We start from the raw sequence: 14446 nt of genomic DNA on the forward strand, positions 1-14446 counted from the left end.
TTTTTTCTCTTTTCTAATTATGTATGGATTGATAATATATACCTTTATTAAACGAATTGATTATATATATATTAACCAACAAAGATGCATATCAAGAGTTTCAATTTTGGCATGATCATTTAAACTGGTAAAATAAAAATAAAAATAAAAATAAAAATAAAAATAAAAAATTAAATTAAATTAAATAACAAAGTATAAATTATCAGGGGAGTAAATAGTACCTTGCATATTCGCACCGTTCGGACTATCATGCCAATTATTATTATTAGTAGTAGTAGTAATAGCAGTGTTATTTTCTAAAAGGTGGCAAGAAATAGCAAAAAAGGGCGAAAATAAAAATAAAGAAAACCACCCACAAAATAAGTGCAATAATAATTCATGGTCATAAAAGTAATAATATATACTCATTTTCATGCACGCCAATATTGTGCTAGGTTATGTAAATGATCTATAACTAAAGGAAGTAGTGCATTGACACTCACATTAATTAAATTCTGGAAATGTAAAATTGCTTCCTCTTCAGAAATGTCTAAACGGAACTTTTCTTTAACTTGGTTCAATGCACTCTCTGGATCTAGCTTTATGTCAGGAATTTCCGAATTTTTCATCAATTCAAACAAATTTAAAATTAAGCCAGAATTCCTACGTAAAATCGTATAGGCTACAAAACAATAGCTCCTAAATTTATCATAGTTAGCACTATCAATTCCACCAAAGGCTTCAATTATTTGAGGGGGCAATTTCATTAATGGAGGAAATGGTTTAGGATCCCTTCCTAAAATATAGCCAAAATCGGCGTGGAAGAATCTACCATCTGGCTGTATCAATAAATTATCCAAATGTCTATCACCTACTCCCAAAATATAAGTAATGACACAATAACCTGCACATGATTTAACAAAATTGTCCATTACCTCCGGATTCAGGTGTTCTATTGCATTAACCTGGTCTCCGTGTTTATTTTTATCGTAATTAGAGTTATGGTCGGCCAAAAAAGGTAAGATGCCATGATATTTATTTAATATATCTGTAATTGTATCATTGGGTATAAATTGGATAGCGCCTTCGTCTGGTCCAGTAGTAACAATTTTATACGGTGTTAATTTTAAATCAACGTTTTCACTTTTTAATAGCACATCCATCAGTGTAATAATTTGCACAACCAACTGATCTTGTCTTAAATCATCACCTACTTTGAACATTAAAGAATACGTCTGGTTAATAATATTATTGTCCGGCTTTGTTTTAAACGTGATTTTTAATGGAGACAAAGAACTTTTAAATACTTTACACTTATCCACTACAACATCAACCGCTGTTATTGATGGGTCTAATGGAAGGACCACTTTTTTATGTTTCAAAAATCCCCTCAACTTGGAACTAACCAAATTGTGCAATAATTCTGTTTTCTTTTGCGTAGTATCTCTTAAATTCTTAATATGAATACAAAACCCACGTAATATGTTAACAAATTCGGATTGTATGGATATTTTATCCCTATAATCTTGTGGTAGTTTATTTAAAAAATAGGTCAATATAGATTGTAAGTGGAAACTATCAGTAGATTCGGTAACCAAATACCAATAAAATTGGCTCGATAATCTAAAATTTTTGGAATTTCTTTGTATTAAGAAGTGTGCTAAATGGGATAATCGGTCATTTGGCTTATTATCAGCATCATCGCTATTTAATACAACTCCGAAGTCGTTAGGATCCTCAGCAACAACTAAATCGGAATTATTGTCATCCCCAGTGGTCATTACACTCATGGAGTATCTAGAAGCTAAGGGGTCAACCATTGCCTGTGAAATCTTATGCGAAGTGGTAGCAGAGCTTTTACGTTCCTCCTCTTGTCCTTGTTGTTGACCTTCAAACTTTAATGCTTGTACCAATTGTAAAAGGTATAGTTCTAATTCTTCATCTGTAGCTTTTCTTAAACATCTAACAGCATATTCTTTAACAAAGGAACTATTATAGGATGGGCTTAATAGCTCTATAGCATCAGCAATATCAATCTCTGTCCATCTATTCATTAAATTAACAACTTCCTTTTGTTCCGCCTCATCTGTTAATGAGCAACTTTGTAAAAATTTTGGTAGCGCTTTTTTAAAAGACAAACAATAATACCTGTATTTCCAAATCAATGCTTTTTCATAAGAAGTTAACTGAGTACAAGGTGGATAATTGATAATTTTATTTAATAGCTCTCTTCTTTTTGCGTCTGGCTTTATAATTGTGTCTATTTGTCCCTTTCTACTCAACGACCTTTCTAACCTCCGAAATTTTTCTTCAATTGGATCGGTATTAAATTGTTCAGGGTCATAAAATTTCACCGTGTTTCGTCTATTAGACAAAACCACGAATTCTTGATTGTTATTAAAACTTGTATTATTAGTGCTGTTGTTAATATTAATATTATTATCTTGATTGCTATTCGTATTGGTATCATCGTCAGTATCAACATTATTATTGTTGTTGCTATCATCATTATTGCTATCATCATTGCTATCAGTAATATCACCAGTAGGGGTATTATTAATAGTAGCATTGGTGATAGTGGTGATACTGTTATCACTAAAAATATTATTGTTACTATAAGTATGGTTATTCTTAACAGTAGCGCTGGTTAAATCTGAGCTATTCGGTTTGAATGATTCGACGGTAGAAATATTTCCAGGTAAGTCCAAAGATGACCGTTGTTCTACAACCGGAACCTCATACAAAGGGAAACGGATAAATAATACAAAGGTGTCTTTAACATCATCAATTTTACTTATTTTGTCATCTATGGATATATTGAGAGCTTTGTGTCTTAAAACTTCAATGGAAGTTGGATCTAGCCAAGGGTCCGACTTAATTTCACCTAAAATATATTTATCTAGTAATTCCTGTGAATTATTAGGTATTATTTCATGGGAGCCAATTGGAGCACGAATATTAAATTTAATACATTCTGAACCCCTTTTCAACGATCTTGTTTTATCATCAAAGATATTGGTGTCAACCTGATAAAAGATCTCTTTCTCACCTTCAGGGTTAAATTCCCAAAGAGTTAGTAATACTTTACATTCTGCGTTCAATTGAGATAAATAAATAGGCAAAACTAACCATTGAGACCACTTTCTATGATTTTTGAAGGGCGTGTATCTAGTTGAAACAGGTAACGTTAATTTTCTGCCAGTCTTACAATCGTATATTTGAGCAGTGACAAAAAGTTCACTGCATTCATTAATATTTGAAGGAAGTCTACTTATTTCTGGACACTCAAACTTTGCTGAAGCTTTTAATAATTCTTTTTTACCTAATAATCTATCTATCTGAATTTTAAATGGGATATTGGAAAGTTCTGATGATACACAGAACGTAACACTTTCTTTGTCCATTAGTATTAGATTTAAAAAAAAAAGAAAAGAAAAGAAAGGTAACTGTTAGTTATTTTGGTTGTTATTTTGGTTAGTTTATTAGTTAAATGTTTTGTTTTTCTTTCCTTTTTAAACTTTCATTTCTTTTGTTTCCTTTTTTTTTTTTTTTTTTTTTTTTTTATTTTTTTTTTTTTTATTTTTTTTTTTTATATTTCGGCCAATGCGTTTATGTCATAAATTAAAAACCTTGAAATTTTATAGGTTTCAAGTCAGGTATTATATATTAAAATAAGAGTTTAAATTACTTCAACGGTTTCTAGTTATTGTTTGGCATTAATTCGAATTTTATAAATGAAGGATATAATACTTAAACCGAGGAAATTTTTCACAAAATAAAACTTAGGCTTCTCAGCTGTGTTCTATGACTTGGATAATTGTCGTGACTTATTAATGAGTGAGAGGGAATGGGCTTACCAGCTCTTTTGTTCAAGCTTTAGTTGCTTACGCTACAGTTGAGTCATACAGTGACTTTCAAGTTAAATAAGGTACCATTTCTATTCTTAGTGAATTTTTAAAAACTCTCATATTTTCTACTGAAGCTAGCATTAGAAATACCGACAGGTATTATACCCTGGAAGTCACAGAAAAGAAAGCCAATGAACATAAAAAGATTTTTAAGTATTTTACAGACAAGTATTCAAGCTTTTCCTTTAATGACAAAAGTTTCAGCTTTCCAAAAAAAAAAAAAAAAAAAAAAAAAAATTAAAAAAAAGTTTATATTTTAAAATATTTAAATGGAAAAAAAAAAAAAAAAATTACAGCATATCTATTTACATGGCATCCCCTTTTCTATTTGGCATCTGAAAAATGAAAAAAAAAAACTTTTAAAAAAAAGAAAAAACTTCAACAAAAAAACCAAAAAAACTAAAAATAAAAATAATAAAAGGTAAAAGAGGAAATAAAAAGAAAGACAAAGAAAAAAAAGAAACGAAACGAAACCTATCAAATCATGCAAATCCAATTATATATATACATTTTTTTTTTTTTTTTTTCTTTAAAAAAAAAAGATTGGTAGGTTGTTCTATTTTTTGTAAAGTTCTTTTCCTAAGTCTTAATAATCATCATGAAAGGATGGATTCTTACCGCTTCCCTTTCTTCTATACTTACTGCCATAGTTATTATCGGAATTTCTATTGCTACTGCCATAGTTATTATCGGAATTTCTATTATTACTGCCACGTTCACTGTTGTTATATCTAGTTGAGCCTCTTTGATTATAACGGTTATTAAACTTATTATTAAATGAACCTCTAGAGTTGTTAAACCTATTATTCTTATTTTCAAAACCATTATCTTCTATCTTAACAAATTTACCTAAATTGAACCACTGTACTAATCTTCTGTTTGGAACTTGAATAACATTTTTGACAAAAGATTGTGGGATGTATAACTTCTTATCTTCATTTTCTTCACCTTCTTCTTTATCTCCATCAATGTCTCTTTCTCTAAGCAGTTCGGTGTAACTCAAACCAACATCTTTACATAAATGTTCAAAATTTAATCTATATTCCTTAGTCACACCCTTGTAAAAACCTAGAATGGTTGTAAAGGCTTCATCAGTTAAATCAATATCCTTTGCCAAAACTTTACAAACAACATCTTTAATTTGTTCATCTTCAAAGCTTGAAACTTTTTGTTGATTCTCAATTGTAACTTGTTTGATTTCAGACAAAGCATCCAAGAAATTAGTTTCCGCTTTAGTTAAAAATAACATAGATTTCCCGGTTTTACCTGCTCTGGCAGTTCTACCGATTCTATGGATATAATTAGCCAATTTAGTTGGAACACCAACTTGAACAACCTGATTGATATTTGGGTAATCCATACCACGAGCACCAACATCAGTACAAACTAAAACACCACCACTCGTGTTATTGCTATTTCTGTTTCTATTACCTCTACTGTTATTGGTATCCTGTTTCTTAAAACGAGCAACGATATTTGTCCTGGTATTTTGTTGCAATTTACCATGCAATGTATAAACTGGAAATTTTCCTTCAGAAACTTTCGTTAGCAGGGTGCCGTATAAGGAAGTGAACTTTGTACTTGGACAAAAAACAATGATTTTGGAGTTTTGAGTATCCATATTTTTTTTAATGTATTCTAAAGAACTTAAAATGTTAAGAGCCAAATTAGAAGTGATCGTTACGTGTTGGTCAACTTTTTCTTGAACTTCAGGTTCATTTTCATCAACTGTATCAATAAACGTATTGTTTTCCTTTCTCATCAATTTATTGGATAAAGCTTCAACTTTATCATTAAACGTTGCAGAAAATAGTAAAGTTCTGATATGGTTTAGTCCATTTTCGTTAATTTCATTTAGCATATCGCTAATTTCTTCCATCTCTTCACGGAAACCAACTTCTAATAAAGTATCAGCTTCGTCAAAAACTTTGAAATCAACAAATTTGAAAAACCTCTTGGCAACTCTTTCATCACTTAAAACATCTTTTAATCTTCCTGGAGTAGCAACTACAATGTTAGGTCTCTTTTTTTCCATTCTCTTGATGCTCTCTCTTAAATTGGTTCCACCAATTAAAAGTTGAGTTTCAAATTTTTGTAATCCATAATTATTTTTATAAAAGACCTTCTCGATTTCATTTTCAATTTGAATAGCCAAATCTCTTGTTGGAGCAACAATAATGGCTCTAACCATATATTGAGATTCCCTCCTTGTTTTGACCAAGTGTTGAAAAATTGGAATTAAAAAAGCTAAAGTTTTACCAGTACCAGTCTTTGCTCTTGTAATAATATCAGAGTCCACTTGGGAAAGAATGGGAATAATAGCTTTACTTTGTACAGGTGTTAAGGTGCGGAAACCTTGTCTATCTAAAGCTTTATGAATGGAAGCATCCAAAAGATTGGCGTCTTTTAAAGAATCAATATGAACATTTTCATCTAACTTTTCTAATAATTCAGGGGTATCTTTTTTTTCTATGTCATTTTTTTTTTCGTTGGTGGAAGTAGTGGTAAAGGCGTCTTTGGAATCAGCAACAACGTTATCTGTGGAAACAAATGTTTCTTTTTCAATAGCATCGCTAGAACTAATATTACTATTTGTGCTAGCTAGCCTTTTGACAGTTGATAATGATGAAAACACTGGTGTGAGTGAATTGACACCTGTGGTAGTAGTTTTCAAAACATTTCTAACGGCAAATTGACTTGCAGAGATATATAAAGCTTTTTTAAACATTTAAATATCCTATTTTGTTCTGCAGTTAGTTTGTTGTTGTTTTTTTTAATGGTTGTCGGAAAGAAGGAAAAGACTTTACTAATAATATATGAAAAGACTAATAGTTAATTAAATAAAGTATTCTAATTATGATGCCGATGGAAACACTGATAAAAAAAAAAAAAAAAAAAAAGGTGGTACTGAAGATGAAGAATGAGAAATGGTTGTAGTGAACGATAATTTTTAAGAAAAAGAAAAAGAAAAAGAAAAAAATTTTTTTTTCTTCTTTTGCCATGATAAAAAAAAAAGTACCAAATTCTCTTTGGTGATGGTGCACAAGTTTATTTATTCTTTCCAAACTGAGAAAAAGAAATGTTGCTTTGGTTCTTTTTTAATCGAATAAAATACTTTAATAAAAACTAAATAAAAATCTATTTTTTACCAATAATCTAACAAATTCAAAACCATACAACAAACTCACCCTAACTTATATTCATTAATTAACTAAATAAATAGTAATAATATTACTAATACTCTAGCAAATAAATAATAAAAGCAACGGTATCAAAAAAAATATATATATATAATAAATAATATAGAATTTTCTTTTTTATTTCTCTCTTTTTTTTTTTTTATATTCTTTTTTTTTTTTTTTCCATTTGTCTGTTTGTTTAAAGTATTATTGAGCTTTATACAAGTATTTACCATCTTTAACATCATGGAAGAAATAAATAATAACAACAATACCAATAATAATAATAATATATTACCTCATAACGTTAAAATATTCAATGCCTTAACGGGTGCTTTTATTTCCAATTTACGTAAACTAATCGCTAATATAAAAGAGATTAAAACTTTCCCACAATTGAACGAAATAAATACCTATATTGAGCAACTACGAAAATCTTATGAGGGATTAGTGAATGATAATAAGAATGTCATTATTACTTTTAATCGGGCTGATGAACAACTATATCAAGGTTTGCTAAATATGTATTTAGATTATATTAAAGAATTAGAATTTATCAAGGGTAAAATAATGGACCCATCTTTACTCAAATACGATTGGTTAGATTCTCAAAATAATTTTCCCGAATTATTACTTACAGATTTACGTAAAGGATTAAAGGATTATGAATCCTTAACCGAGAAAATGAAAAAGAAATTGATAGATAAGTGCAAGAATAATGCTGATAAGGATTTGTTAACTGCATTTTTATTCCCAACAAAGTCATTGGACAATTCTGAATTATCAACTGCGGAGGTGGCACTAGCAACAGTAACAGAGGCAGAGAAAGAAAAAGAAAAAGAAAAAGAAAAAGAAAAAGAAAGTAAATATAAAACAAAAACTAAAACCAAAAAATTAACTAAGCCTGAAACCAAAAGTAATATCAAATTGGAAGAAAATTCCAACAGTAAAATCGAAAATAAATCTAAAATGAAAATAGCAGGTCCAAAGAAAAGAAAAAGCGTAGATACTGAAGAGGAGTTAAGTACCAAACCCACTAAAAAGCCTAAAACTGTTAGGGAAATTAAGAGTAAACCAACGCGAGATGTTTCAAATATTAAATTGCAGAGCCGTTCTCAAACATCAATAGCAAAAAAATATACCGATAAAGGTTTAAAATCAATATTGAAGTCACCAACACCAGTTGATAGATCTGCATCATTAGCATCATCGAATACTTCATCAAACAGTGATAATAATAGTAACACTGTTAAGATACTCCCACCTACTAGTAAAAATAGTATTAAATTTAAGGATGATTTTGTTACAGTGTTTGGCCATGATTTGCCACCCACTGGTTTACAAGTCCCACCACAAGACCTTTCCAAACTATTGGATACTGCAAAGAAGCCAATTTCCCCCAAAGAATATAAACTAGCCAATTATAAGGGACAACGTGTATTGAAATTGGAACCAAATAGTATAATACCGAAAATTGAGAAATGCGATATTGTTGATATTAAAGGGGGTATAGTCAAGCTAAAAACATGCGCTAAACCACAATATAGGGTGAATTTTACATCATTTAATAAGCATCTTTATAAGTATGGTAGACCAAGCATTGACAGCGTGGGTCTTTTAAAAGATACTTTCCAAAATACCACCGAGGAAAATTCCAACATCGCCAGTAGGAAAAAGAAAAAGGATAACGATAAAGATAATGATGATATGATTAAGCTTAACAAATCAATTGAATCAGAAAAAATTACTTTAAACAAAGATCCTGTAATTATTCCTGCTTTTGGGAAAAACAACTTATTATTAAAACAAGATAGAGGTGGGCTACCTTATAAAAATGTTCCAATAATTAAACCAAATAAATATCAACCCACTAGCAAATACTAAATAGGTAAATAAGCAGTTTTCTGTAATTTAATTTATGCCTACGTAATGTAACTATATTATTAATAAAAGTGTATTAATACCTACTGGATATATATATGTTTACACAACTTTTTTTGTGGGACTTTTTTTATGAGCAACATACCTTATATATTTTGATATTACTACATTTAGTGCGCTTATAAGGCCAATAGGTGGGAATAATTCCAATAAATATACAATAAAATTTTGTTTTAATTTCTTTTTAAATAAAGACAGAACTTGCATTTTTAATTCTTGTGCTGTTCCACTATTGTCAATAACGTAATCAGATCTTAGAATTTTCTCCTCTGTAGACATTTGAGACGAAATTCTTTGTAAAGCATCTTGTCTAGATAAATCTTTGTTTCTTAACATTAGTCTTTCAATTTGTAATTCCGGCTCACTAATTATAACACTAACAGTAGCCCCACAGAAAATGTCTAAATGAGCTTCAAATAACAGAGGAACATCTAAGACCACCAATTTAACGCCATGTAAATAACTGTATAATATTTTTTTAAATATTTCATACCTAATTTGAGGATGGGTTATAGAATTTAAAACTGCAAGTTCTTGCTTATTTTGGAAAACATAGGCTCCTAAAGCCTGTCTATTTAACTCTTTTCCCTTATTATTACCATTGGTGTCAATAAGCAAATTTTCTATTTTATCACTAAAATATGTAACAATCTTATTGTAGGCTGGTTTACCAGGCCCAACAATTTCTCTTGCAATTTTATCAGCATCAATAATCGTTATCTTTTTTTCATCGAAAGTCTGTTGAATTATATTCGTTACAGTACTTTTTCCACATGCTATACCACCAGTTAAACCAACAACTAACATTGTATACGTATAGATAGATATATTATGGCTATTAATCTACAGATTAATTTTAGCTTATATATTTCCTCTTTCTCTGTAACAATGAGATCCGATTTTTTTTTTTATTTTTCAAAAATAAAATATTATTAATATCATACAAATTTCAAAATGTTTTATTTTTTGTGTCATAAAATTCATTTTTTTTTTTTACTTCATATTGTTTATCCTTTTTTCTTGGTTCGGACTTTATATTTTCTTTTTCGGACTTGTAATTTTTTCCTTTTTTTTTTTTTCCGTTCTTTTTCTTTTTCTTTTTCTTTTTTTTCCATTCTTTTTATACTGAAAATATCGTGTAATAGTCATTAATAGTCTTTATACAACCTAATAAAATTTAGGTTACTTATTGGAACATATCTTCAGCGAAACAACCAATACAAGAAAGTAAAATCATAATTAACAAATATAATGTCGGTTCCAAGGGTTTATTCTCTAGGTAATACACCCATATTATCCTATTTAACTTTATGCTTGGCTAATTATTCTAAACAACAGAAAACTGTTCCCAACATAATTTTATTGTTACAAGACAAAAAAAAAGTTCAACGTTTTTTACAAAACGAATCACATTTAGAATTAGTAGATGATATGGGGAATACTGTTTTTAAAAAACAATTTATGGCATCTTGCGAACCTCCTAAATACGCTAATGGAGAATTTGCAGAATTAAACAATCTTTTAATATCGGAAAATTCATTTTTGGCATATAAACATAATTTACACAAATACAAATCATCTTTGCTCAAAGCTAATTGTGATAATAGTACCAACAACATTTTGTTACTAAACCCCCCACTGAGTGTTGTTCAAGCATATAAAGATTTTTTTGAAGAAAATGCATTGGTCGATAAAGGGAGAACACCAAATCTATTGATAGGAAGGGCTACGCCGCCGCATGCTATTTCTTCAAGATCCGAATTTGTTTCATCCCAAAGCATAACCGTTAAATTAATAAATTTGGAAATTATCAATGTTTTCCATAATGAATTGGATACTGCTCAATGCGAACTATTTAAAATAATAAATGAAACTTCAAAGGAAATTCCTGACAAACTTATGACGTCAACAAAATCTTATAATGATTATTTAATAGACACATTGGAGAAAATAGTGGTCCAGTCGTGTTTTGGGCCCATGTCTCTTTTATTAGATGCAAATAATAAACAGTTGAAGGCCACCAAATATTTATATGAACCAATTTGGAGAAAATTATGTAGTGAATCATCACAAATTTTAACGGCCGCTTATCCACAATTCACTTCAAGATTTACCAGTGAAAGGCTTTTTGATTTATGCCTGTTTGAACTAGCCAAGTTGAGCTCAAACAAAAGAAACCCCATGTTGAAAAGTTTGAAAACAAATTCTGAAACCAATATAGATCATGTCAATGGTCTCTTAGTACGCATGGCTGAAAATCTAAAAATGCCGTGTACAATGCATAAGACAATATATAGATTGGCTAAAGCTAACATTAAAGCTCATAGGTTAGAAAATCGCTTAAAGCACTGACTTTAAAATCTGTAAATATCCCTCGTATACGATTTGTATATTACTATTAAATGTTGTTATGATTTTGTTCCCCCCCTCTTTCTCGGCTCTCAGTAATTCTAATTTTTCATGACAATCATCTAATTCTTCTTGTAAAATTGTATGTAGAAGTTTCTTGTAGTTAAAGGAGGTTTCATACAATGTTCCATTAATTAATTTAATCATTTTACTTTTCTGCTCCGTTGTTATAGCAACGTTATTGGCAGTAATTGAGACTAGTGCTAATGCAACAATAGTTCTAAAACTTATATCTTCGTACGTAACTGTGTAATCACCCAAATACCCAATTTCAGACAAAAAGGCTATCTGAATGGGATTTAGTAGCTTTAGAACTCTGGGTGTTATATCTATAAAGTCAGATGGGTTATTCGGAACTACAAACCCATATTCGCTGAGTAAAAAATCATTTGAATGAGCTCCGTAATTGAAAAACACTTCATTTAAACCTTCAAAGTCTGTTGTAGAGCCAGAGTATATTTCAAAGGATCTAGTCAACTTATTAACTTTAGGATAACAATGACCTCCATTCACAGCAACACTATGGTTAATAAAATCCACCAAAGGTACCAAAGTGAAATTATCTTGTTTTTCTTCAGTTATATCGTAATACAAACACCTAGAATTTATTAGCATGGAAACATGAAGAAATCTTTGAAATATTCTTGTGTTTCTGGATTTATCTGAAGTGTTGGCATCATCATCAAGAGAATGGTTTAAATTTAATAAAATGTGTTTAATCGTGTTCCAATCATCCATAATCCTTCTTTTAATCGTATTTGAATGTTTAAGAAATGCGTAAGATACTTTATTCTTAAATTCGTATTGCTTCATCCTTAATAAATCTGGTAAATATGGTACAGAACATAGGAAAGTTTCAAAAGTTGGTAATGTTTGGAGAAACGGATAAAAAAACGATTTTTCGGCTAAAATAAACATCTCTACGTACATGAAAAGAATTATTAATTGATTTGTAGAGTATTCATCAGGCATGATATTTTTGTCTTCATGCAATATTTTGTGATAAATATTTTGGCTTGGTTTTGTTCTTTCTTTTTCGTCTCCTTTTTGCAGTTCATCTTGCATATGAACGTGTCTCTCTACTGTTTTAATATTGATCATATATTTTTCTGGAATAGAAATTAACTTTTCATTTAAATATTTTTTCCCCTTGCATGCTAAACCAATGCCACCATATGAGTCCTCAATAATTTGAATATTTGGTGAAAGATAAAAAGAATTATCTTGTTTCAACCAATCTATCAACAGTTGGTATTTTTCGTCAGACATGTGAGATCAATAATATTTGTCGTTTTCAAGTATTAAAACTAATGCCCAGATGTGAATAATTTTAAAGCTATTGTTGCTGTAATTGAAGTTAAAATTATTGTCGTTTGAAATATAATAGTCGATAAGCTCATCAACGACTAAAAAAAAAAAAAATAAAAAAAAAAAAATAAAATAAAAATAAAAAAAAAGAAAAAAGTGTTGTAAATTCCTACGGGGAGAATATTATCAAAAAAATTTTTTTTATTAACATCATAAACGGAGTCCGAGACGGTATAAATAGCCCCATTTTTCCAATCTTTTTTAAAAAAAAAAAAAAAAACATATTTTTGGATTCTTTTATTAAAATATCCATCAGAAATAATGCAAATAAAACTCTGTTTTTTTTTTTTTTAATAAAGCTAATGTTGGACTAAACAGAAAACCTTCTACCACATACTCAAAAATAATATAGCTGATTTTATGTTACTACGTTCGCTCCTTAATAACAATCATACCAAACCAACCGCATCAAGTGTCTCTGTTGTTACAAAATGCTTGTCTCGTTTTAATTCCAGTTCCACACCAAAAATAGCATGTAGTACTTCCAGTAAAACACATCCTACAGAAGAAAGCTCCAAAGTTTTGCGTCATTTACATTTTTCTAAGCCTGGTATACCGTTCAATAATGGCTTAGAAATACAAGAACAAATTGTTCGAGCCCAATTGGATATGAAAAAAATCGAGTCTGGAATTTACAAAAGGTTAAATGAACTACATAAAAATAACCTTGATGTAAATAGTTATGAAAAAGAATTATTAAAGAATATTCTAGATATGAAACCAAATCCAGTAATCTTGACTTTTGAATTTGAATCAACTTATACTGCTGGTAAAAGAGTTCGTAAACAAATTACAGAAGCTGAGATTAAGGCCTATGAAAATTTTAGGCCCCAAGGATCTTCGTTATCTGAAAGCCCGACAAAGTTTATACAACTAGATAGGGGCGGTCAAATTACTTATCATGGGCCTGGTCAAATGGTTGCCTTTATGATTTTCGATTTAAAGTCATTTAATAATTTCCCCGCTAGATGTTTTGTTAATGGTATTGAAGAAGCTACCATAAATTGTTTTGATCAGCTAGGTATAAAAGCTGAAAGAACCAAAAATACAGGGGTATGGTCCAAGACAAACGCTGGGAAATTGGCTAGTATTGGAGTTCATGTTAGAAGGAACATCACTTCTCATGGCGTTTGTATAAATGTATCTCCCAATTTGGATTATTTAAATCATTTCGTAATGTGTGGGTTACCTGATGCTAAAGCAACTTCAATAGCTGAACTACAACCAAAGGGTGACAAGACACCTAGTGTAGATGAGATAGCAATGCTGTTTACTAACAAGATGGCCAAGGTTTTGGGTATTAATAAAGTTGAAAGAATACTAATAGATTCACACACTTTAGAATAATATCTTCATATACTTTTCTTCCCCTCCTTTTATTTTTTTTAATTTTTTTATTTTTTTTTTTTTTTTTTTTGTCGTTGTTTTTGTTCTAGAAAGGATATTCATTGTGTTTTTATATTCAATTATTTATAATTAATGCATTTAGTTTATTTTTTATACGCTTATATTTCATCGTTATTTGGGTATGTGTTAGACTTATTAGTAAAATACAAATTATTAAAGCAAGTTTATTTAAAAACCGCTATTGTTAATAGGAATGATATTTATTTAGAAACAGATAAAATCTTTATCCTTCATATCACCATTATATTCGTCACT

At 29.6% G+C, this 14446-nt stretch overlaps 7 protein-coding genes across 7 annotated transcripts; 3 read left to right on the forward strand and 4 right to left on the reverse strand.

Moving 5' to 3' along the window:
* Positions 1-410: 410 nt before the first annotated feature.
* VPS34 (phosphatidylinositol 3-kinase VPS34) lies at positions 411-3383 on the reverse strand (the record flags this gene model as incomplete). Its single annotated transcript, XM_046080937.1, has 1 exon — positions 411-3383. The coding sequence occupies one exon, from the start codon at positions 3381-3383 to the stop codon at positions 411-413; it is 2973 nt and encodes a 990-aa protein (XP_045935989.1).
* A 1090-nt stretch (positions 3384-4473) lies between these two features.
* On the reverse strand, positions 4474-6615 carry MSS116 (ATP-dependent RNA helicase; the record flags this gene model as incomplete). Its single annotated transcript, XM_046080936.1, has 1 exon — positions 4474-6615. One exon carries the CDS (start codon positions 6613-6615, stop codon positions 4474-4476), a length of 2142 nt encoding a protein of 713 aa, XP_045935990.1.
* A 697-nt stretch (positions 6616-7312) lies between these two features.
* REF2 (RNA-processing protein REF2) lies at positions 7313-8950 on the forward strand (the record flags this gene model as incomplete). Its single annotated transcript, XM_046080935.1, has 1 exon — positions 7313-8950. The coding sequence occupies one exon, from the start codon at positions 7313-7315 to the stop codon at positions 8948-8950; it is 1638 nt and encodes a 545-aa protein (XP_045935991.1).
* A 99-nt stretch (positions 8951-9049) lies between these two features.
* On the reverse strand, positions 9050-9814 carry CAB5 (putative dephospho-CoA kinase; the record flags this gene model as incomplete). The annotated part of the gene is made up of 1 exon (XM_046080934.1): positions 9050-9814. One exon carries the CDS (start codon positions 9812-9814, stop codon positions 9050-9052), a length of 765 nt encoding a protein of 254 aa, XP_045935992.1.
* A 444-nt stretch (positions 9815-10258) lies between these two features.
* On the forward strand, positions 10259-11359 carry CBS2 (Cbs2p; the record flags this gene model as incomplete). The annotated part of the gene is made up of 1 exon (XM_046080933.1): positions 10259-11359. One exon carries the CDS (start codon positions 10259-10261, stop codon positions 11357-11359), a length of 1101 nt encoding a protein of 366 aa, XP_045935993.1.
* Positions 11348-12685, reverse strand: RKM2 (protein-lysine N-methyltransferase; the record flags this gene model as incomplete). The annotated part of the gene is made up of 1 exon (XM_046080932.1): positions 11348-12685. One exon carries the CDS (start codon positions 12683-12685, stop codon positions 11348-11350), a length of 1338 nt encoding a protein of 445 aa, XP_045935994.1.
* A 459-nt stretch (positions 12686-13144) lies between these two features.
* LIP2 (lipoyl(octanoyl) transferase LIP2) lies at positions 13145-14131 on the forward strand (the record flags this gene model as incomplete). The annotated part of the gene is made up of 1 exon (XM_046080931.1): positions 13145-14131. The coding sequence occupies one exon, from the start codon at positions 13145-13147 to the stop codon at positions 14129-14131; it is 987 nt and encodes a 328-aa protein (XP_045935995.1).
* Positions 14132-14446: the final 315 nt, after the last annotated feature.

The sequence above is a fragment of the Saccharomycodes ludwigii genome, chromosome II (assembly GCF_020623625.1).
Source record: "Saccharomycodes ludwigii strain NBRC 1722 chromosome II, whole genome shotgun sequence".
Classification (NCBI taxonomy): Eukaryota; Fungi; Ascomycota; class Saccharomycetes; order Saccharomycodales; family Saccharomycodaceae; genus Saccharomycodes; species Saccharomycodes ludwigii.